The 23,630-nt window shown below is 49.0% G+C and overlaps 1 protein-coding gene across 1 annotated transcript in view; it reads right to left on the reverse strand.

The window, feature by feature from the left end:
* The window catches only part of b4galnt3b (beta-1,4-N-acetyl-galactosaminyl transferase 3b), a 71,484-nt gene that overhangs the window by 47,720 nt on the left and 134 nt on the right, over nucleotides 1–23,630 (reverse strand). The window contains exon 2 of the mRNA XM_078417455.1: nucleotides 19,826–19,998. Within this exon, the coding sequence (XP_078273581.1) occupies nucleotides 19,826–19,998 (173 nt within the window). The remainder of the gene's footprint in view (nucleotides 1–19,825; nucleotides 19,999–23,630) is intronic.

The raw sequence follows: 23,630 nt of genomic DNA on the forward strand, positions 1-23,630 counted from the left end.
GGGGTGTGTGTGTGTGTGGGGTGTGTGTGTGGGGTGTGTGTGTGTGTGTGTGGGGTGTGTGTGTGGGGTGTGTGTGGGGTGTGTGTGTGTGTGTGTGTGTCTGTCACACGTTCTCCCTGTGACCTCGTGGGTTTCCTCCTGGTGCTCCGGTTTCCTCCCACATCCCAAAGACGTGCGAGTGTGCAGGTCAATCGGCCCGATGTAAACATTGCCCCCGAGTGTGTCGGGAGTGGACGAAAAAGTGTAAAAACATAGAACTGGTGTGGACAGGCTGATCGATGGTCGGCATGGACTCAGTGGGCTGAAGGGTCTCTTTCCACGCTGTGTCTTTAAACTAAACATAAAGATTAGTTTAGTTTATTGTCACGTGTACCGAGGTACAGTGAAAAGCTTTTGTTGCGTGCTAACCGGTCAGCAGAAAGACAATACATGCTTCCAAACAATCCTTTTACAATGTACAGATACATGATAAGGGAATAACGTTTAGTGCAAGGTAAAGCCAGCAGAGTCCGATCAAGGATAGTCTGAGAGTCACCAATGAGGTAGATAGTAGTTCAGCACTGCTCTCTGGTTGTGGCGGGATGGTTCAGTTGCCTGATTACAGCTGGGAAGAAACTGTCCCTGAATCTGGAGGTGTGCGTTTTCACACTTCTGTACCTTTTGCCCGATGGGAGAGGGGAGAAGAGGGAGTGGCCGGGGTGAGACTGGTCCTTGATGATGCTGCTGGCCTTTCCGAGGCAGCGTGAGGTGTAGATGGAGTCAATGGAAGGGAAGTTGGTTTGTGTGATGGTCTGGGCTGCGCCCACAATTCACTGCAATTTCTTGCGGTCTTGGGTGCAGCTATTCCCAAACCAAACTGTGATACATCCTGATAAAATGCTTTCTATAGAATGCTTTCTGAAAGGGATAGCCTGAGATGCTGAATGATCTGCAAAAGGTTTTTTTTAACCTGATAAGCGAACGTTTTTTTTCAACCTGAAAAAGTTTTCAAACATTTAGAAGTTTATATTAAACGTTAGTTCTGCGGAATGCTTGCTGTGGCTTCATCGTTGGAATCTACTGAGCAGTTGAATCCTTTCGACCGGGCGGAACAGCTGTTGTGGGAACGAAGGAGGAAATCAATTCACTACTAATACTGTGCAAACAAGTTTTATATTGGCAACGGCAATATAATCTGGGTGTCCCAGTGCATCAGTCACTGAAAGGAAGCATGCAGGTACAGCAGGCAGTGAAGAAAAGCCAATGGAATGTTGGCCTTCATGACAAGAGGAGTTGAGTATCGGAGCAAAGAGGTCCTTCTGCAGTTGTACCGGGCCCTGGTGAGACCGCACCTGGAGTACTGTGTGCAGTTTTGGTCTCCAAATTTGAGGAAGGATATTCTTGCTATTGAGGGTGTGCAGCGTAGGTTCACTAGGTTAATTCCCGGAATGGCGGAACTGTCATATGTTGAAAGACTGGAGCGACTAGGCTTGTGTACACTGGAATTTAGAAGGATGAGAGGGGATCTTATCGAAACATATAAGATTAAGGGATTGGACACGTTAGAGGCAGGAAACATGTTCCCGATTTTGGGGGAGTCGACACCCTTTGGGGGAGTAACCCTTGACTTCCCTCTCTCACCGCCCCTCCCCATCCTAGTTCTCCGACTAGTTCTACTGTCCTCCTGATTCAATGTTACTGATATTATGCCTCGTTGTCACCCTCCCCTCCGCTAACAATCAACCATTCTACATTTTCCTTGATCACCATCCCCTTTGATTTGTCGTTTTCACACCTAACCCGTCCATATCTCTGTGTCTCCCTCTCCCCCGACTCTCAGTCTGAAGAAGGGTCTCGACCCAAAACGTCACCCGTTCCTTCTCTCCAGAGATGCTGCCTGACCCGCTGAGTTACTCCAGCACTTTGTGTCTGTCTTCGGTGTAGACCAGCGCCTGCAGTTCCTTCCTACGGCTGATTACACTAGAGGACCAAGCGTGGGGGAGGATGGACCACCGTGAGGGTGGGTGGGGTGGGGGAGGGGGAGAACAAAGGGGGACCTGCCGCAGATTCTGTGTATACTTCGAAACTTTGTAAGTGCTTTTATGTGGTGACTACTTCCATACCTTGGTTAAGCGAGCAAACAAGTTCACTGTCACTTGTCACGTGTGACAATACAGTATTCATTCATTCATCAGTACGGCACGGGAACAGGCCCTTCGGCCCACAATGCCTGTGCCAAACATGATGCCAAGACCGACTCTCACCTGCCTGAATAACACAATTCATATTCGATCAGAAGTTTGATTTAGAGATACAGTGCGGAAACGGGCCCTTCGGCCCATCGATTCCGCGCTGACCAGCGATCCCTGCACCACCAACATTATCCTCCACGCACGAGGGACAATTCGTGATTCTTACCGAAGCCAATTAACCTACAAACCTGCACGGCTTTGGAGTGTGGGAGGAAACCGGAGCACCCGGAGAAAACCCACACGGTCACAGGGAGAAGGTACAAACTCTGCACAGGCAGCGCCCGTAGTCAGGATCAAACCTGGGTCTCTGGCGCTGTAAGGCAGCAACTCTACCGCTACGCCACCGTGCCGCTCAGCATTATTTCCCAACGTTATCCATCAATAACTTACACAAATACTTTTTATAGCATACTTACGAATGAGTGACGACTAAAAGGACATTTATAGGTTATTAATTTCCATTCTGTGCATGCCTTTTGTTTTACACATGTTCCCCTAGATGGCAAAAGTAATCACACATCTACGTTGCTAAGTTACTAATTGCAACAAATGCTTTTTTATGTCATAAAACAAAGTGCTTTATGAGTCCAAGTTTCACTCTTTCTTCATATGAGACGAACTCGTGCCAATCTAGAAATAAGTGCTGTTTACAAACCAGAAAGCAAACAAGATAAGTTTGAAGGATGTGAAGGAACTGCCATCCTGATAAGTTGCAGGAATCACGGTCTGTTGGGCTGGCAACTGAACCATCCTACCACAACCAGAGAGCAGTGCTGAACTACTATCCACCTCATTGGTGACCCTTGGACTATCCTTGATCGGTCTTTACTGGCTTTACCTCGCACTAAATGTCATTCCCTTATCATGTATCTATGCACTGTGAACGGCTCGATTGTCATCATGTGTTGTCTTTCCGCTGACTGGTTAGCACGCAACAAAAAGCTTTTCACTGTACCTCGGTACACGTGACAATAAACTCAACTCAAACTCAAGCTTTCGGATTTGTAAAGCACGATTTGTTCTTGTGTTGAATTAGAATTTTAGTGAAGAATAGAGGATGGATACGAGGTCTTTATTATAATCCACCAAGCTAAGCAGCATCACAATGAGAATCGGGGCTAATCACCTCTGAGACCAACTTTATATAGAATATAAAAACAGGGATGTAATGCTAAGGCTCTACAAGGCGCTGGTCAGACCACACTTGGAATATTGTGGGCAGTTTTGGGCCCCATATCTGAGGAAGGATGTGCTGGCCCTGGAGAGGGTCCAGAGGAGGTTTACAAGAACGATCCCAGGAATGAATGGGTTAACCTGTGATGAGCATTTGTCCGCACTGGGCCTGTACTCACTGGAGTTTAGAAGAATGAGGGGGGACCTCATTGAAACTGACCAAAGAGTGAAAGGCTTGGATAGAGTGGATGTGGAGAATGTGTTTCCACTAGTGGGAGAGTCTAGGACCAGAGGTCACAGCCTCAGAATAAAAGGACGTGCCTTTAGAAAGGAGATGAGGAGGGATTTCTTTAGTCAGAGGGTGGCGATGCTGCCTGTCCCGCTGAGTTACTCCAGCATTTTATATCTGCAGTATAAACCAGCGTCTGCAGTTCCTTCCACATCTGATCTTCCAGAACTACGTGGAATCCAAATCTCCACAGCTTGGAGATGGGGTGGACATGAAAACATATTACCGTTGGAAATTCTATGGTTTACTTTTAAATTAAGGATGACAATAGACAATTGGTGCAAGAGGAGGCCATTTGGCCCTTCGAGCCAGCACCACAATTCAATGTGATCATGGCTGATCATTCTCAATCAGTACCCCGTTCCTGCCTTCTCCCCATACCCCCTGACTCCGCTATCCTTAGGAGCTCTATCTAGCTCTCTCTTGAATGTATTCAGAGAATTGGCCTCCACTGCCTTCTGAGGCAGTGAATTCCACAGATTCACAACTCTCTGACTGAAAAGGTTTTTCCTCATCTCCGTTCTAAATGGCCTACCCCTTATTCTTAAACTGTGTGGCCCCTGGTTCTGGACTCCCCCAACATTGGGAACATGTTTCCTGCCTCTAACGTGTCCAACCCCTTAATAATCTTATACATTTCGATAAGATCCCCTCTCATCCTTCTAAATTCCAACGTATACAAGCCTAGTCGCTCCAGTCTTTCAACATTCCTGGAATTAACCTAGTAAACCTATGCTGCACGCCCTCAATAGCAAGAATGATACCTGTCAAATGTTCATGTTCATAAGTGATAGGAGCAGAATTAGGCCATTCGGCCCATCAAGTCTACTCCACCATTCAATCGTGGCTGATCTATCTCTCCCTCCTAACCCCATTCTCCTGCCTTCTGCCATTAAACCCCTGACACCCGCACTAATCAAGAATTGCAACATAATTAAAATGCTGCAATTGCTGCATGTGGGAAGTTCAGAACAAATCATCTTTGGACCACACCTCAATAGTTATGCAGCTAAACTACTTTGGAAACTGAGTCGAGGGAGGTGACTGGATGGTGTTGCAAGGAAAGAGAAATTGCAGACTGGATCTGTGAGAGGTCAAACCATATCGTTTGCGGGAAGGAAATGCGCAGGAGAAAGTATTATTAAAGTTTAAAAAGTGAATAACTTTTCGTGCGCCACAACGGTAAGATGGCCGCCGGATCCGCGCGTGCGCATTTGGGGGAGGGTCGCCATTTTGAAATCTCCATTTTGAGATGGCCATTTGCTTGCAACGGGTCCACGGGCCGTCAGTTGGGGGAGGGTTGCCGGGCCCGCAGGAGAGGGTTGGACCCAACAGGGGTTGCTGGGCCCACAGGAGAGGTTTGTCAAGTCAAGTCAAGTCAATGTTATTTGTGTAGCACATTTAAACACATTAAAAACAACCCACGTTGACCAAAGTGCTGTACATCAGTTCATGTACTAAGAAACGAACATACAATGGCACACAAACATAACAGCACATACATAAACAGTTCACAGCGCCCCCTCAGAGGGCCTCAAATGCTAGGGAGTAGAAATAGGTTTTGAGCCTTGACTTAACGGAGTCGATGGAGGGGGCAGTTCTGATGGGGAGAGGGATGCTGTTCCACAGTCTAGGAGCTGCAACCGCAAAAGCGTGGTCACCCCTGAGCTTAAGCCTAGACCGCGGGATAGTGAGTAGCCCCAAGTCGGCCGACCTGAGGGACCTGGAGATAGAGTGGTGGGTTAGAAGATTTTTGATGTGGGGGGGGGGGGGGGCAAGCCCATTTAGGGCTTTGTATGTGAATAGGAGGAGCTTGAAGTTGATTCTGTACCGTACAGGGAGCCAGTGGAGAGAGGCCAGAATCGGGGTGATGTGGTCCCTTTTACGGGTACCCGTCAGGAGTCTCGCTGCGGCGTTTTGGACCAATTGCAGGCGGGACAGGGATGATTGGCTGATCCCAGTGTATAGGGAGTTGCAGTAGTCTAGGCGGGAGGAGATGAATGCGCGGATGATTTGTTCAATGTCGTCAAATTGGAGGAATGGTTTGGACCCAACGAGGGTTGCTGGGCCCACAGGAGAGGTTTGGACCCAACGTGTCCACGCCTGTCTAGTAAGTAATAACAACACCCACAGTTGGTTAAAGCAAGACCAGTGGATCAGCGGACTGTGAAAGCCACACGAGCTATCAAAAGCTGAGACTGTTTCCAAAATTCACAAAGTGCCTCGCCATTCATCTTTGGGTGTTGCCAGACAGCCAGGTATTCATTGCCCAATCACAATGAATTTCCAAAGGTAATGGTGAACCAAGCCTTCAACATTTACTTTACTTTAGAGACCCAGCGCGGAAACAGGCCCTTCGGCCCACCGAGTCCGCACCGACCTGCGATCACCCCCTGCACTAGTTCTACACAACACTCTTGATTAGTATTGGTGTGAGAGGTTATGGGGAGAAGGCAGGAGAATGGGAGGGAGAGATAGATCAGCCATGATTGAATGGCAGAGTTGACTTGATGGGCTGAATGGCCTAATTCTGCTCCTAGTCCTTATGACACACAGGGACAGTTTACAGAAGCCAATCAACTTACAAATCTGCACGTCTTTGGAATGTGGGAGGGAAACAGAGGCGTGTGGTGCTGTGAGGTGGCAGCACTACCCGCTGCGCCACAGTGGCTTCTGTAACCAAGCTGTGATTTCCCACTGTGTATTCCCCTTTCTGTCACAGAATGACCCACATGCACATACACCAGGGAGGCAACAGGGTGCACATTTACTAAACCACCAGCTACATCCACGGGCACAGCAAGATGAAAGGAAACTCATCGAGTGGAGGAGTGTATGCAGCGTGGAAACAGGCCCTTCGGCCCAACTAGCCCACACCGCCCAACATGTCCCAGCTACACTAGTCATAGAGATACAGTGTGGAAACAGGCCCTTCGGCCCAACTTGCCCACACCGCCCAACATGTCCCAGCTACACTAGTCACAGAGTGATACAGTGTGGAAACAGGCCCTTCGGCCCAACTTTCCCACACCGCCCAACATGTCCCAGCTACACTAGTCACAGAGTGATACAGTGTGGAAACAGGCCCTTCGGCCCAACTTGCCCACACCGCCCAACATGTCCCAGCTACACTAGTCACAGAGTGATACAGTGTGGAAACAGGCCCTTCGGCCCAACTTGCCCACACCGCCCAACATGTCCCAGCTACACCAGTCACAGAGTGATACAGTGTGGAAACAGGCCCTTCTGCCCAACTTGCCCACACCGCCCAACATGTCCCAGCTACATTAGTCATAGAGTGATACAGTGTGGAAACAGGCCCTTCGGCCCAACTTGCCCACACCGGTCAACATGTCCCAGCTACACTAGTCATAGAGTGATACAGTGTGGAAACAGGCCCTTCAGCCCAACTTGCCCACACCGGCAAACATGTCCCAGCTACACTAGCCCATCTATCCCTCTAAACCTGTACCTGTCTAACTGGTTCTTAAATGTTGCGATAGTCCCCGCCTCAACTACCTCCTCTGTCAGCTCGTTCCATACACGCACCGCCCTTTGTGTGGAAAAAGTTGTCGTCAGGTTCCTTTTAAATCTTTTTTCTCTCACAAGGGGACAGATACGGGCAGGTAGTGTAGATGGGGCATCTTGGTCAGCATGGGCCAGTGGGGCTGAAGAACCTGTTTTCATGCTGCAGAACTATCTCTAACTAATACAATCCATGGATCTCGAATGAAAATAAATTGTCAATTAACTCTTGCTCTTTTGCAAACAAACTTGTATTTTCAGAGATGCTGTCTGACTAGGGTTGCCAACTTCCTCACTCCCAAATACGGGACAAGGTGACGTCACCTCCCCGCGCCCCACGTGACCTCACCCAACCAGCGGCCACGTGCTCCCGCTCCACCAATGGCGGCCGCCTGGCTCAGGAGGCGGGTTGCTATGCCTACACTGTCCGGGCCTACACTGTCCTGGCCTACACTGTCCGTGCTCACACTGTCCGGGCCTACACTGTCCGTGCTCACACTGTCCGGGCCTACACTGTCCGGGCCTACACTGTCCGTGCCTAAACTGTCTGGGCCTACACTGTCCGGGCCTATAGCGTCCCCCAGGCCTAATACAGGACAAGGGCAGTCCCGTACGGGACAAACCAATTTAGCCCAAAATACGGGATGTCCCGGCTAATACGGGACAGTTGGCGACACTATGCCTGACCCACTGAGTTACTCCAGCACTTGTGTCTTTCTTTGAAAACCAGCACCTGCAGTTCCTTGACTCTCTCTATTCACTTCAAAACCCTAACCATAAGACCCTGGCCGGTTAATCTATTTCAAAACTGCAATGGCATTGGCCGCATTGGTCAGCGTTACAGTGCGTCTATGTGACGTGAAATATCCTGCCTGCAACATCGGTGCCAAGAACCACGTGTGGAAAAGCCATGTCAGTGCTTCTCAAAATAGAAAGAAACATAAAGGGGAAGAAAAAGTGTTCAGTGCCAGTTTATTTGTATTGCAGATGCACGGTTTGCTGTTAGTTTGCTGTGGAATTATAGAAACATAGAAAATAGGTGCAGGAGGAGGCCATTTGGCCCTTCGAGCCAGCACCGCCATTCATTGTGATCATGGCTGATCATCCACAATCAGTAACCCCGTGCCTGCCTTCTCCCCATATACCTTGATTCCGCTAACCCATAGAGCTCTATCTAACTCTCTTTTAAATTCATCCAGTGAATCGGCCTCCACTGCCCTCTGTGGCAGAGAATTCCACAAATTCACAACTCTCTGGGTGATTTAATAACAACTACATCACAGAACAGAGATGTGCAGATTTGTAGGTTAATTGGCTTGGTATAAATGTATTAAAAAATTGTCCCTCATGTGTGTTAATGAGCAGGGATCGCTGGTCGGTGCGGACTCGGTGGGCCAAAGGGAAACTAATCAGTGCTGAAACAGGCCATTCTGCCCACCATGCTTGTGCTATCTCTTCAGCAGACCTGTCCAATTTATCCCATTGCCTTCCACTTTCCCCCAAAGCTTTGCAACCTTCAAAAAATTAATTCCCCTACATATGTTAAAACAAGCAAATCTGTTTCCATGTTGGAGAGTGGAACACAGCCCATCGTGAACACAGCCAAAATACATCTGCTCACTTTTTCTCTCTTGTTTTTGGTTAATTACTTTAAATCTGCGCACAGGCCGACATCTTATGTCACCAAAAACAAATATTCTTACTTACTTCATCAAAACTCCTTAATATTTTGATCATTCTGATTGTAATGATTTAAATTGTCTCTGGGTCATAGAGTGATACAGTGTGGAAATAGGCCCTTCAGCCCAACTCACCCACACCGCCCAACATGCCCCAGCTACAATAGTCATAGAGTGATACAGTGTGGAAATAGGCCCTTCAGCCCAACTTGCCCACACCGGCCAACATGCCCCAGCTACACTAGTCATAGAGTGATACAGTGTGGAAACAGGCCCTTCAATCCAACTTGTCCACACCGGCCAACATGTCAATAGACAAAAGGTGCAGGAGTAGGCCATTCGGCCCTTTGAGCCAGCACCACCATTCAATGTGATCATGGCTGATCATTCTCAATCAGTACCCCGTTCCTGCCTTCTCCCAGCTACATTAGTCATAGAGTGATACAGTGTGGAAACAGGCCCTTCAGCCCAACTTGCCCACACCGGCAAACATGTCCCAGCTACACTAGTCCCATCTATCCCTCTAAACCTGTACCTGTCTAACTGGTTCTTAAATGTTGCGATAGTCCCCGCCTCAACTACCTCCTCTGTCAGCTCGTTCCATACACGCACCGCCCTTTGTGTGGAAAAAGTTGTCGTCAGGTTCCTTTTAAATCTTTTTTCTCTCACAAGGGGACAGATACGGGCAGGTAGTGTAGATGGGGCATCTTGGTCAGCATGGGCCAGTGGGGCTGAAGAACCTGTTTTCATGCTGTAGAACTATCTCTAACTAATTCAATCCATGGATCTCGAATGAAAATAAATTGTCAATTAACTCTTGCTCTTTTGCAAACAAACTTGTATTTTCAGAGATGCTGTCTGAATAGGGTTGCCAACTTCCTCACTCCCAAATACGGGACAAGGTGACGTCACCGCCCCGCGCCCCACGTGACCTCACCCAGCCAGCGGCCACGTGCTCCCGCTCCACCAATGGCGGCCGCCTGGCCCGGGAGGCGGGTTGCTATGCCTACACTGTCCGAGCCTACACTGTCCGTGCTCACACTGTCCGGGCCTACACTGTCCGGGCCTACACTGTCCGGGCCTACAACGTCCCCCAGGCCTAATACAGGACAAGGGCAGTCCCGTACGGGACAAACCAATTTAGCCCAAAATACGGGATGTCCCGGCTAATACGGGACAGTTGGCGACATTATGCCTGACCCACTGAGTTACTCCAGCACTTGTGTCTTTCTTTGAAAACCAGCACCTGCAGTTCCTTGACTCTCTCTATTCACTTCAAAACCCTAACCATAAGACCCTGGCCGGTTAATCTATTTCAAAACTGCAATGGCATTGGCCGCATTGGTCACCGTTACAGTGTGTCTATGTGACGTGAAATATCCTGCCTGCAACTTCGGTGCCAAGAACCACCTGTGGAAAAGCCATGTCAAAATAGAAAGAAACATAAAGGGGAAGAAAAAGAGTTCAGTGCCAGTGATACAGTGTGGAAATAGGCCCTTCAGCCCAACTCACCCACACCGCCCAACATGTCCCAGCTACAATAGTCATAGAGTGATACAGTGTGGAAACAGGCCCTTCAGCCCAACTTGCCCACACCGGCCAACATGCCCCAGCTACACTAGTCATAGAGTGATACAGTGTGGAAACAGGCCCTTCAATCCAACTTGTCCACACCGGCCAACATGTCAATAGACAAAAGGTGCAGGAGTAGGCCATTCGGCCCTTTGAGCCAGCACCACCATTCAATGTGATCATGGCTGATCATTCTCAATCAGTACCCCGTTCCTGCCTTCTCCCAGCTACACTAATCATAGAGTGATACAGTGTGGAAATAGGCCCTACAGCCCAACTTGCCCACACCGGCCAACATGCCCCAGCTACACTAATCATAGAGTGATACAGAGTGGAAACAGGCCCTTCAGCCCAACTTGCCCACACCGGCCAACATGTCCCAGCTACACTAGTCCCACTTGCCTGTGCTTGGTCCATATCCCTCCAAACCTGTCCTATCCATGTACCTGTCTAACTGTTTCTTAAACGTTGGGATAGTCCCAGCCTCAACTACCTCCTCTGGCAGCTTGTTCCATACACCCACCACCCTCTGTGTGAAAAGTTTACCCTGCAGATTCCTATTCAATCGTTTCCCCTTCACTCTGGGCAAGAGGCTCTGTACATCGGCCCGATCTACTCCTCTCATGATTTTAGAGACTGCTTTAGGAGACCATCCCGACGTTTCCATCGCCTCAGAGAGCCGATCCCCTTCATTCCTGGTGCCGTTCCAGTCAAAAAGCATAACAAGAGGAACATTAATTTACCAATTAGTTCCCAGCGGTTACGGAGCGGTATTGAATTTCCATTTAATTTTGTTCAGCATGTTTGAAGGCAAGTCCATGCTGAATTACATCACCAAAGCTGTATTGCCAATTAGTGTTTACTCCCAGGGGAAGGGGAGGGAGGGGAAGCCAAGGCAACAGGCAACTAGCTGTGTGAATGCTGGCTGCTGCCCACATAACATGTTCATGTACACGTGGATAAGGGGACCAGATACAGCAGGCCTTTCTTTATCTACAATAGACCAAGTGGACCCGTTGGGCCCAAACCTCTCCTGCATTGGTGCAGCACCCTCTCCTCCCCACCCTCTTCCCCCCCCCCCCCTTCGTCCCCTCCCCCTCCACTCCCTCCTTCCACTCACTCCCTCCCTCTCCCCCCACTCCATCCCCCTCAACCCCCCCTGATCCTCCCTTCTCCTCCCCTCCCTCCCTTCCCTAGGAGATAGATTTAAACTTTAAAATGTGAATAACTTTAAAAAAATAACGCCGATTTCAGTGAAACTTCTTCCATTAGCACCAAAGGGACGACGGTGAGTAAGGTGGGCCTAAAATTGTCGCGCTATCGTGTAACGTTCTGGCTGTAGTTCAGGAACAAACAAACAAACGAGTATATAGATGCTACACAGAAGCTAAAGCCTTCAGATTTGCTCTCAGGCCTACTGGCCACTGTTCAACCAGGAAAAACTTAAAATAGGTCACAAAATAACCCTTTGTAATTCATCGTCCAACTGTCAATAATGGAAACCGGGAGAGAATTGATTAATTAATTGAAAGAAACAGTGTGGAAACAGGCCCCTCCAGCCCACGTCGACCATCGATCACCCGTTCGTGCTGGCTCTGTGTTATCTCACTTACTCGTCCACCCTCTACACACTAGGGGGCAATGTACAGAGGGCCTACTGACCCACAAACGTCTTTGAGATGTGGGAGGAAACCGGAGCACCCGGAGGAAACCCACGTGGTCCACAGGGAGAACGTGCAAACTCCACACGCAGGCAGCACCCGCGGTCAGGATGGAACACGGGTCTCTGGTGCTGTGAGACGGCGGCTCTACCCGCTGCTCCACTGTGCTGCACATGTTTACATTCAGAGCCCCACCATCGGCAAGGCCTCTGGCCATACAAGGCCCCACCGTCGGCCCCACCGTCGGCAAGCCCTTCTGGCCACACACGGCCCCACCATCGGCCCCACTGTCGGCAAGGCCTCTAGCCACACAAGGCCCCACCATCGGCCCCACTGTCGGCAAGGCCTCTCGCCACACAAGGCCCCACCATCGGCCCCACTGTCAAGTCAAGTCAAGTCAAGTCAATTTTATTTGTATAGCACATTTAAAAACAACCCACGTTGACCAAAATGCTGCACATCTGATTACAAGAAAAAAAAAGAAACATACAGTGGCGGGCAGCCAAACACAACGGCTGTCGGCAAGGCCTCTGGCCATGCGCGGCCCATACAGGCCTAGGGCCTACAAATGCTCCACAAACATTCACCCAGTCACGCCCAGAATCATCTTGTAAACCTCCGCTGGAGCCTCCCCAAAGGCAGCACATCTTTCCTCAGATATGGGCCCAAAACCGCTCACAATTTCTACGAAATCTTTACTTTTATATAAATAAGTGAAATTGCCATTTTTGTGTAGTATGCCTCCATTACGGGCGGCACGGGTGGGCCAGCAGGTAGAGCCGTTGCCTCACAGTGCCAGGGACCCGGGTTCCATCCCCACTTCGAGTGCTGTGTGTGTGTGTGCGTGCGTGCGTGCGCGTGTGTGTGTGGGGCGTTTGCACACTCTCCCTGTGACCCGCGTGGGTTTCTCTCGGCTGGGGCGCTCCGGTTTCCTCCCAAATCCCAAAGACGTGTGGGTTTGTCGGGTAATTGCCCCACTGTAAGTTGCCCCCTCGTTGTGTAGGGAGTGGGTGAGAAATTGGGGAATACATAGAACTAGTGTGAACGGGTGATCGACAGTCAGCATGGACTCGATGGGCCGAAGGGCCTGTTTCCATGCTGGATTTCAGAACAGAAAACAAATGGAATAATGAATGACTGCAAATTTACCTTCTTTCCTCCCCCCTCCTGTCTTTGGTGGTAGAACTCCAAGTCTCGATCAACTCCAGGCACTTTGTACCTTTGTCCCTGCAGTCGTTCATTCCAGTCAGTGATGTCTTAAAAAAACAAAGACAGATGCCAATTAGCTCACCAGGCAGGGGAAAAAACTGCAGATGCTGGTTAAAATCGGAGGCAGACACAGAATGCTGGAGTAACTCAGCGGGTCTGGCAGCAATCTCGGGAGAGAAGGAACGGGTGACGTTTCGGGGCCCCTCCCCTGACATCAGTCTGAAGAAGGGTCTCGGCCCGAAACGTCACCCATTCCTTCTCTCCAGAGATGCTGCCTGACCTGCTGAGTTACTCCAGCATTCTGTGTCTACCTCCAATTTAGTTCATTGCCAGTTTGCAAACAGAGACACTGTTGGTGTTTGCTGTATAATAACAGAAGCCGTACACCTAGATAGTAAACCTTAGTCTTTATTAACTACTTTGGCAGGTATGACCTTATGCCTGCACGTCGCACTTACACTAACTCGAGTCACGCAAACAGCAGTCACTCCAAAGCCCAAAGGGGCGTAACTACAAAAGCATGACACATAACATGAGTAACATCATTACACTAATCTACAGACACCCACCCGGAAATTAATAAGGACACAAATAATCGTCAGATTACTTCATCTCTTACCTTCAGGAGAGATTAAAGATGCTGTTGTTTGCAAATGAATATCGAAAAGAATGAAGTCAGGAAAAAGATAAGACACAAAAGTGCTCCAGTAACTCAGTGGGCATCAGGGGTCATGGGGAGAAGGCAGGAGAATTGGGGTTGGGAGGGAGAGATAGATTGGCCATGATTGAATGGCAGAATAGACCTGATGGGCCGAATGGTCTAATTCTGCTCCTGTCACTTATGATGTTCTCCAGCTCCTCAGGTAGGTCGTTCCACATGCCCACTACACCATCCGACTGAAAGACCTGCCACTCAGATCCCCTTAAATCTCTCCCCTCTCACCGTGAACCTTTGCCCTGTAGCTTTGGATTCTGTTAGCCCGGGTAAAATACCGTAAAAAACCTAATCCACATACGCCCCTCTGCCGCACATAGTCCTTAAACCTCTACTAGCTATAATGACCGTCAATATCTACCGATTCCACAGCTGGGGTACTGTCCGATTCACCTCTACCCCATTGCGGACATTGGACTTTGTCTCTGGAACTGGGGCGGCACGCCGGAGCATCAGTAGAGTTGCTGCCTCATCGCGGAAGAATCCCGGGTTCGACTCTGGCCAAGGGTGCTGTCCGCACAGAGTTTGTACGTTCTCCCCGTGACCTGCGTGGGTTTTCTCCAGGGTCCCCAGTTTCCTCTCAGTCTCTAAAGACGTACAGGTTTTTAGGCTAATTGGCTTCGGGTGAAATAGTAAATTGTCCCTAGTGTGTGTAGGATAGTGTTAGTGTGCGGGGATCGCTGGTAGGCGCGGACTCGGTGGGCCGAAGGGCCTGTTTCCGAGCTGTGTCTCTCAACTAAACTAAACTGATGCGCTACAATGCTGAGGACTACATTCTGTGCTCTGTATCTTCCCCTTTGCTCGACCTGTTGTACTTGAGTTTGACTTGATTGTATTTATGTACAGTATTGTCTGATATGTTTGGAATGCATGCAAACAAAGCCATTCATTGTATCTCAATACATTTGTCAGTAATAAACCTAAACCTGGACATGTGCATGACATTTATTAATGCAATGGTATTCATCATTTGTCACGCTGTTATTCAATCAATTAATTAAGTAGCTTTAAGTAGCAGTGGAGGCCAATTCTCTGAATGCATTCAAGAGAGAGCTGGATAGAGCTCTTAAGGATAGCGGAGTCAGGGGGTATGGGGAGAAAGCAGGAACGGGGTACTGATTGAGAATGATCAGCCATGATCACATTGAATGGCGGTGCTGGCTCGAAGGGCCGAATGGCCTCCTCCTGCACCTATTGTCTATTGTCTATTGAATGGCGGTGCTGGCTCGAAGGGCCGAATGGCCTCCTCCTGCACCTATTGTCTATTGTCTATTGTCTATTGTAAAACCTTTTACATTTTCACCCTGTGTTCAATAACTTTGGCTGGTTACAGCTAATTCATAATTCTCGGGAATTCATTTCAAAATTCATACTGTGGTTTCAATCCAGCGGGAGTACTGTGAGAATCCTCTCAACAACATTCCTCACATGGAATTACTCAAAGGTTTTCCTATATTTATACCTCGATTACTTATCCAAAGCTGCTTGCTATTTTAAGAGACCCAGTACTTGGAACTTGGCTTCAAAAGCAGCTTGCATGTTATTTTAAAACTGCTTTCACAATGTGCACAGCACTTGAATCCAACTAGATTACAATGGCGTCTTTACAGGTTCCCAACCCAAGTTATTCCATACAAATCTCTAAAATGTCCTAGTCCCACAAATCCTCTGTGGGCAGGGGTTGCCAACTATCTCACTCCCAAATAAGGGACAAAGGGTGACGTCACCGCACCGCGCCCTCACCCAGCCTGCGGCCACGCGCCCCCGCTCCACCAATGGCGGCCGCCCACGCCGGGAGGCGGGTTGCTAGGCTACCTCCGTTAGGCCGGCATCCGGGCCTACAGCGTCCCCCGGGCCTAATATGGGACAAGGGCAGTCCAGTACGGGACAAACCAAATTAGCCCAAATTACGGGATGTCCCTGCTAATACGGGACGTTTGGCAACCCTATCTGTGGCACAGCGGGTAGAGCCGCTGCCTCACAGCACCAGAGATCCCGGGTTCGATCCTGACCTCGGGTGCTATCTGTGTGGAGTTTGCACGTTCTTCCCGTGGCCGCCTGGGTTTCCTCCGGGTGCTCCGGTTTCCTCCCACATCCCAAAGACGTGCGGGTGTGTACGTTAATCGGCCCCTCTGTAAATCTGTAAATTGTCCCTAGTGTGCAGGGAGTGGATGAGAAAGTGGGACAACATAGGACTAGCGCGAACAGGTGATCGATGGTCGGCGTGGACTCGGTGGGCCGAAGGGCCTGTTTCCACGCTGTATCTTTTAATCAATTGATCCGCTTTTTCTGCCTTCTATTATTAACAGACATATAATGAACTAAAGAGAGCCATTTTGTGACCTTCGGTTTTAGTTTTTCCTGATTGAATGGACTCGGTGGGCCGAAGGGCCTGTTTGCACGCTGTGTCTCCAAACTAAACTCAAGCTCTATATCGTCACATTAATTACAAGATGTTAATCAGAGAATAATTATTTCTGAGAAATAACGCCCTGGTACTTCATATTTTGTCCAAGTTAACACCACTGTTATTTAGAATCTGTATTTCTTCCTCAGTTTCTCACTGAACTGCGGGGCGTGTTTGGCCTTATGTAGTTGGCTTCATTGCTCTAATTTTATTCCAGCTTCTTTAGCACAGCCCACATTCCTTCCTGAGCCTCTACAAACATACAAAAATAGACCTGTTAGACAACCTATCCTTTTCTATCAGATGGTGTGACTTTCACATACCACATCTGAGGATGTGCCGGCTCTGGAGAGGGTCCAGAGGAGGTTTACAAGAACGATCCCAGGAATGAGTGGGTTAACCTATGATGAGCGTTTGTCAGCACTGGGCCTGTACTCACTGGAGTTTAGAAGAATGAGGGGGGACCTCATTGAAACGTACAGAATAGTGAAAGGCCTGGGTAGTGTGGATGTGGAGAGGATGTTTCCACTCGTGGGAGAGTCTACAATTAGAGGTCACAGCCTCAGAATTAAAGGACTTTCTTTGCTCTGCAACATTCAGTTTGAAGTCAATATCTCTTGCTCTGCAAGCAAAGCTGTCAAACTTTGCCCAGCGGTGCGTAATGCTAAGCAGTGTTTGATTCATGAGGAATTTCAAGAATTCAGGATGTCCAACTATAGAGCCGCTCCAGAAATCCCGAGAGCATTTGGTGTAAAATATTAAACTCATTGAGGGTTGAGGGTTCAGTGTTGAGGTGGATAGAAAATTGGTTGGCGGACAGGAAACAAAGAGTAGGAATAAACGGGTCCTTTTCGGAATGGCAGGCAGTGACTAGTGGGGTACCGCAAGGCTCAGTGCTGGGACCCCAGTTATTTAGTGTATATTAATGATTTGGACGAGGGAATTGAATGCAACATCTCTAAGTTTGTGGATGACACGAAGCTGGGTGGCAGTGTTAGCTGCGAGGAGGATGCTAGGAGGCTGCAGAGTGACTTGGATAGATTAGGCGAGTGGGCAAATGCATGGCAGATGCAATATAATGTGGATAAATGTGAGGTTATCCACTTTGGCGGCAAGAACAGGAAAGCAGAGTATTACCTGAATGGTGACCGATTGGGAGAAGGGGAGATGCAACGTGACCTGGGTGTCATGGTGCACCAGTCATTGAAAGCAAGCATGCAGGTGCAGCAGGCAGTGAAGAAAGCGAATGGTATGTTGGCATTCATAGCAAGAGGATTTGAGTTTAGGAGCAGGGAGGTTCTGCTGCAGTTGTACAGGGCCTTGGTGAGACCGCACCTGGAGTATTGTGTGCAGTTTTGGTCTCCTAACCTGAGGAAAGACGTTCTTGCCTTAGAGGGAGTACAGAGAAGGTTCACCATTGATCCCTGGGATGGCGGGACTTACATATGAGGAAAGACTAGATAGACTGGGCTTGTACTCGCTGGAATTTAGAAGACTGAGGGGGGGATCTTATAGAAACATATAAAATTCTTAAGGGGTTGGAGAGGCTAGATGCGGGAAGATTGTTCCCGATGTTGGGGGAGTCCAGAACCAGGGGTCACAGCTTAAGGATAAGGGGGAAGTCTTTTAGGACCGAGATGAGAAAACATTTCTTCACACAGAGAGTGGTGAGTCTGTGGAATTCTCTGCCACAGAAGGTAGTTGAGGCCAGTTCATTGGCTATATTTAAGAGGGAGTTAGATGTGGCCCTTTTTGCTAGAGGGATCAGGGGGTATGGAGAGAAGGCAGGTACAGGCTACTGAGCTGAATGATCAGCCATGATCATATTGAATGGCGGTGCAGGCTCGAAGGGCCGAATGGCCTACTCCTGCACCTATTTTCTATGTTTCTATGTTTCAGCGTGACTGTGCACTAATAGCACAGGTTAACAACTCTTGAGGTGTGTCAAAAACTGCAGATGCTGGTACAAATCGAAGGTATCACAAAATGCTGGAGTAACTCAGCGGGTCAGGCAGCATCGCTGGGGAGAAGGAACGGGTGAAGTCTGAGGAAGGGTCTCGAACCGAAACGTCACCCATTCCTTCTCTCCAGAGATGCTGCCTGACCCGCTGAGTTACTCCAGCATCTTGTGATACTTGAGCTGTGTCAATGTCCGTCACACCCGACACGCCCCTACGCCAACACAGCAGCGTACACATGACCAGCGCCACCACAGAAATGGCAAACGTACACCAACGCTCTGGGATCAGAGATTAGGGCAGTCACGGTAGAGTTACTGCTTTACAGCGAATACAGCGCCGGAGACCCGGGTTCCATCCCGACTACGGGCGCCGTCTGTACGGAGTTTGTACGTTCTCCCCGTGACCTGCGTGGGTTTTCTCCGGGATGTTCGGTTTCCTCCCACACTCCAAAGACGTGGTTTGTAGGTTAATTGGCTTGGTAAATGTTTAAAAAAATTGTCCCTAGTGGGTGTAGGATAGTGTTAGTGTGCGAGGATCGCTGGGCGGTGTGGACCCGGTGGGCCGAAAGGGCCTGTTTCCTCGCTGTATCTCTAAACTAAACTAAAAAACTAAACTCAACAGAAACCATCCCGTGTACAATCACCTGCCTTTGCTGCTGGCACGGAGTATTTTGGTCTAACTCACCTGCCAGAAGCACAAGGGTACAATTACGTTTGACCACTACTGAAATACAGAGAAATACGACTGTATTTAGTTTATACATTTTTCCCTGTGACCTGCGTGGGTTTTCTCCGAGATCTTCGGTTTCACAAGTTCACAAGTTATAGGAGTAGAATTAGGCCACTCGGCCCATCGAGTCCACTCCGCCATTCAATCACGGCTGATCTCTGCCTCCTAATCCCATTCTCCTGCCTTCTCCCCACAACCCTTGACACCCGTTTTCATCAAGAATTAGTCTGTCTCTGCCTTAAAAATATCCACTGACTTGGCCTCCACAGCCCTCTGTGGCAATGAGATCCACAGATTCACCGCCCTCTGACTAAAGAAGTTCCTCCTCACCTCCTTTCTAAAAGAGCGCCCTTTAATTCTGAGGCCGTGACCTCTGGTCCTAGACTCTCCCACCAGTGGAAACATCCTCTCCACATCCACTCTATCCAGGCCTCTCACATCCTTCCACACTTCAAAGACGTGCAGGTTTGTAGGTTAATTGGCTTGGTATAAATGTAAATTGTCTCTTGTGTTTGTAGAATAGTGTGGGTGTGCGGGGATCGCTGGTTGGCCCGGACTCGGTGGGCCGAGGAGCTTTGTTTCCGCCCTGTATCTGTGAACTACACTAAACTAATGGTTGAGCCTTCTAGTTGCGGCTTTCTGTAGGGGGCAGGGAGAGAGACATCCTGCTGCACCTCAGCATCGATCTCAGGAAGGGCCAGATTTACATCTGTAGATCCGTTTCTGATGTGGGTAAGCGATGCTTTAAGTATAGTTCCCTCCAGTTTGTGTTCAGGCTTCAGAACGTTCCCGGGGCCATGATTATCCGCTCGCGTTGCTGGTTTTGCAGTTTGGATCAGATCGTGATCTAATGACACGCCAACACGGTCAAGGTCACTGGCTTTGTAGATGTCTCACTGAGTCTTTTCCCCGCTAGAAATGGCAGCCTTACCCACAGAGTCAGAGGGCAAGGAAAAAGGCCAAGCCGGCCAAGATGTCTACCTTCCGTGTAAACCAGCATCTGCAGTTCCTTCAGACACAATGCTCCAAATGCGACCTCGCCAACATCTCGCACAGCTGTGAAATATCCCAACTTCTATACCCAGAGGGGGGTGGGTGTATGGAACAAGCTGCCAGTGGAGGTGGTTGAGGCTGGGACTATCCCAACGTTTAAGAAACAGTTAGACAGGTACATGGATAGGACAGGTTTAGAGGGATAAGGACCAAACACAGACAGGTGGGACTAGTGCAGCTGGGAAATTGTTGGCCGGTGTGGGCAAGATGGGCCGAAGGGCCTGTTTCCTCGCTGTATCGCTCTATGACCCAGTGTACCCAGTTGCTGTGATTCTCTTAGGATTTAGCAGATGAGGCTGCCAACTCATTGTTGTGCGGCACCAGCATTATTACGCTGTTGTAGGTGAGACCTTTCCAAAGTCAGGGGTAACCAAAATGGAAGTGATCTCTGATCGATACAAAATGCTGGAGTAACTCAGCCGGCCAGGCAGCATCTCTGGAGCAGAGGTGAGGTTTCGGGTCGAGATCCTTCTTCATATCTCTGAGCTGTAGGAGGGAGCTCTCACACTACACTACCAGGAGATGCTGGGATCTGCTGTGGTTCCTCAGTCACTGTTCATCCACAACTCAATTATATCATTGTCATTTATTGGCCCCCTGGGTTACTGCTTCACATTTATTTCATTGATGTTTGGGAAACCCTGCCTGGATTAGAGGGTGTGGGAAGGAACTGCAGATGCTGGTTTACACCGAAGACAGGCACAAAATGCTGGAGTAACTCAGCGGGACAGGCAGCATCTCTGGAGAGAAGGAATGGGTGACGTTTCGGGTCGAAAACCTTCTTCCCGAAACGTCGCCCATTCGTAGATACTTAGACAATAGGTGCAGGAGTAGGCCATTCGGCCCTTCGAGCCAGCACCGCCATTCAATGTGATCGTGGCTGATCATCCACAATCAGTACCCCGTGCCTGCCTTCTCCCCATATTCCTTGATTCCACTAGCCCTAAGAGCTCTATCTAACTCTCTTTTGAATGCATCCAGTAAATCGGCCTCCACTGCCTTCTGAGGCAGAGAATTCCGCAAATGCACATCTCTCTGGGAGAAAATGTTCTTCCTCGTCTCCGTTCTAAATGGCCTACCCCTTATTCTTAAACTGTGGCCCCTGGTTCTGGACTGCCCCAACGTTGGGAACATGTTTCCTGCCTCTGGCGAGTCCAATCCCTTAATAATTTTATATGTTTCTATCCTTCTAAATTCAAGTGAATACAAGCCCAGTCACTCCAGTCTTTCATCATGTCAGTCCCGCCATCCCGGGAATTAACCTCGTGAACCTATGCTGCACTCCCTCAATAGCAAGAATGTCCTTCCTCAAATTAGGAGACCAAAACTGAACACAATTCTCCAGGTGCGGTCTCACCAGGGCCCTGTACAACTGCAGAAGGACCTCTTTGCTCCTCTACTCAACTCCTCTCGATATGAAGGCCAACATTCCATTGGCTTTCTTCACTGCCTGCTGTACCTGCATGCTTACTTTCAGTGACTGATGTACAAGGACACCCAGGTCTCGTTGCACCTCCCCTTTTGCTCATCTGACACCACTCAGATAATAATCTGCCTCCCTGTTCTTGCCACCAATGTGGATAACCTCACACTTATCCACCTTATACTGCATCTGCCCACTCACACAACCTGTCCAAGTCACCCTGCATCCTCATAGCATCCTCTTCACAGTTTACACTGGCACCCAGCTTTGTGTCATCTGCAAATTTGCTAATGGTACTTTCAATTCCTTCATCTAAATCATTAATATATGTTGTAAATGGCCACTAGTCTATCCAGAGATGCTGCCTGTTCTGCTGAGTTACTCCAGCACTTTGTGTCTATTTTCTGGATTCCAGGGTATGAGCTACATGGAGAGATGGGATCAACTTCCTGTCCATTGCCCTGTTTGTGTAGAGTTTTCACACCATGGAAACATACTACACAATCATATCACACTGTAAATATGCCTTTCACATTAAAAGAACAGAATGTCTTTTTCCAAAATGGGGACAGATTTCATCTTTACCTCCTTAATTAACTAAACGCGTTCTCTGATCAGATTTCTTTCAAAGGTTCCATTTCGTCTTGCCTTGTGCCACATCATTTTGCATTTATCAGTTCTATTTAGTTTAGGTTAGTACAGTGCAGAAACAGGCCCTTCGGCCCACCAAGTCCGTGCCGACCAGCGATCCCTGCACACTAACACTATCCTACACACACTGGGGACAATTTACGTTTATACCCAACCAATTAACCTAAAGACCTGTATGTCTTTGGAGTGTGGGAGGAAACCGGAGATCTTGGAGAAAACCCACGCAGGTCACGGGGAGAACGTACAAACGCCGTACAGACGGCACCCGTAGTGGGGATGGAACCCGGGTCTCCGGCGCTGTGAGGCAGCAACTCTACCGCTGCACCACCGTGCGCAATACAATTGCCATTCTTTTGCTGTGACTCTAGAGAGGGATCCACACCAATGTTTTAAATTCACAAGAATGGCGTGCATAAGGTCATAAGCGATAGGTGCAGAATTAGGCCATTCGGCCCATCAGGTCTACTCCACCATTCAATCATGGCTCATCCATCTCTCCCTCCTAACCCCATTCTCCTGCCTTCTCCCCATAACCTCTGACACCCGCACTAATCAAGAATCTATCCATCTCTGCCTTAGAAATATCCACTGACTTGGCCTCTACAACCTTCTGTGGCAAAGAATCCCACAGGTTCACAACCCTCTGACTAGCAGCGATTGTGAAAGCAGTCTCAGGCAACTGAATTCCTCCAACCACCCAAATGTCAGGCCACTGGAATCATACATACATGTTTACAGGTATCCAACATTGCTAATTCAGACCAACGCAGCGAGCTGTGGCCAATGTCAGGCTAAGCCCACTAAATTAGTTTTAATCTTCTTTAAACAGATCTCCTGGCAACTCCAAGGAAGCTGATTTCAATGTGATCGCCCAAGCCCTGCTCAAATATGACCTTCTGATCGTAAATCCCAAACTACCGTTGGCAGCCCGCCATTCCACAGCCCCTGCTCGCGACGGATGTCAACGTTTAGCTTGGTTTAGAGATACAGGCCCTTCAGCCCACCGAGTCCACGCCGACCAGCGATCGCCCGTTCCTTCACACTGGTTCCATGTTATCCCACTTTCCCATCCACTCCCTACACACCAGGGGGCAATTTACAGAGGGGTGATTAACTGACAAACTCTCGTGTTATGGGGACGTGGGAGGAAACCGGAGCACCCAGATGAAACCCACACGGTCACAGGGAGTTGTGCGTGTAAACTCCACACACAAACAGTGCAAACTCCACACAGACAGCTCCTCGGTATAGCGTTGAACTGGCGTGAACAGGTGATCGATGGTCGGCGTGGACTCGATGTTCCCAGGCTGTTTATCCAAGAGTTAGGAATTTCCTAAAACTTCTCCTTCACA

This window comes from Rhinoraja longicauda, chromosome 20 (assembly GCF_053455715.1).
Source record: "Rhinoraja longicauda isolate Sanriku21f chromosome 20, sRhiLon1.1, whole genome shotgun sequence".
Taxonomy (NCBI): domain Eukaryota; kingdom Metazoa; phylum Chordata; class Chondrichthyes; order Rajiformes; family Arhynchobatidae; genus Rhinoraja; species Rhinoraja longicauda.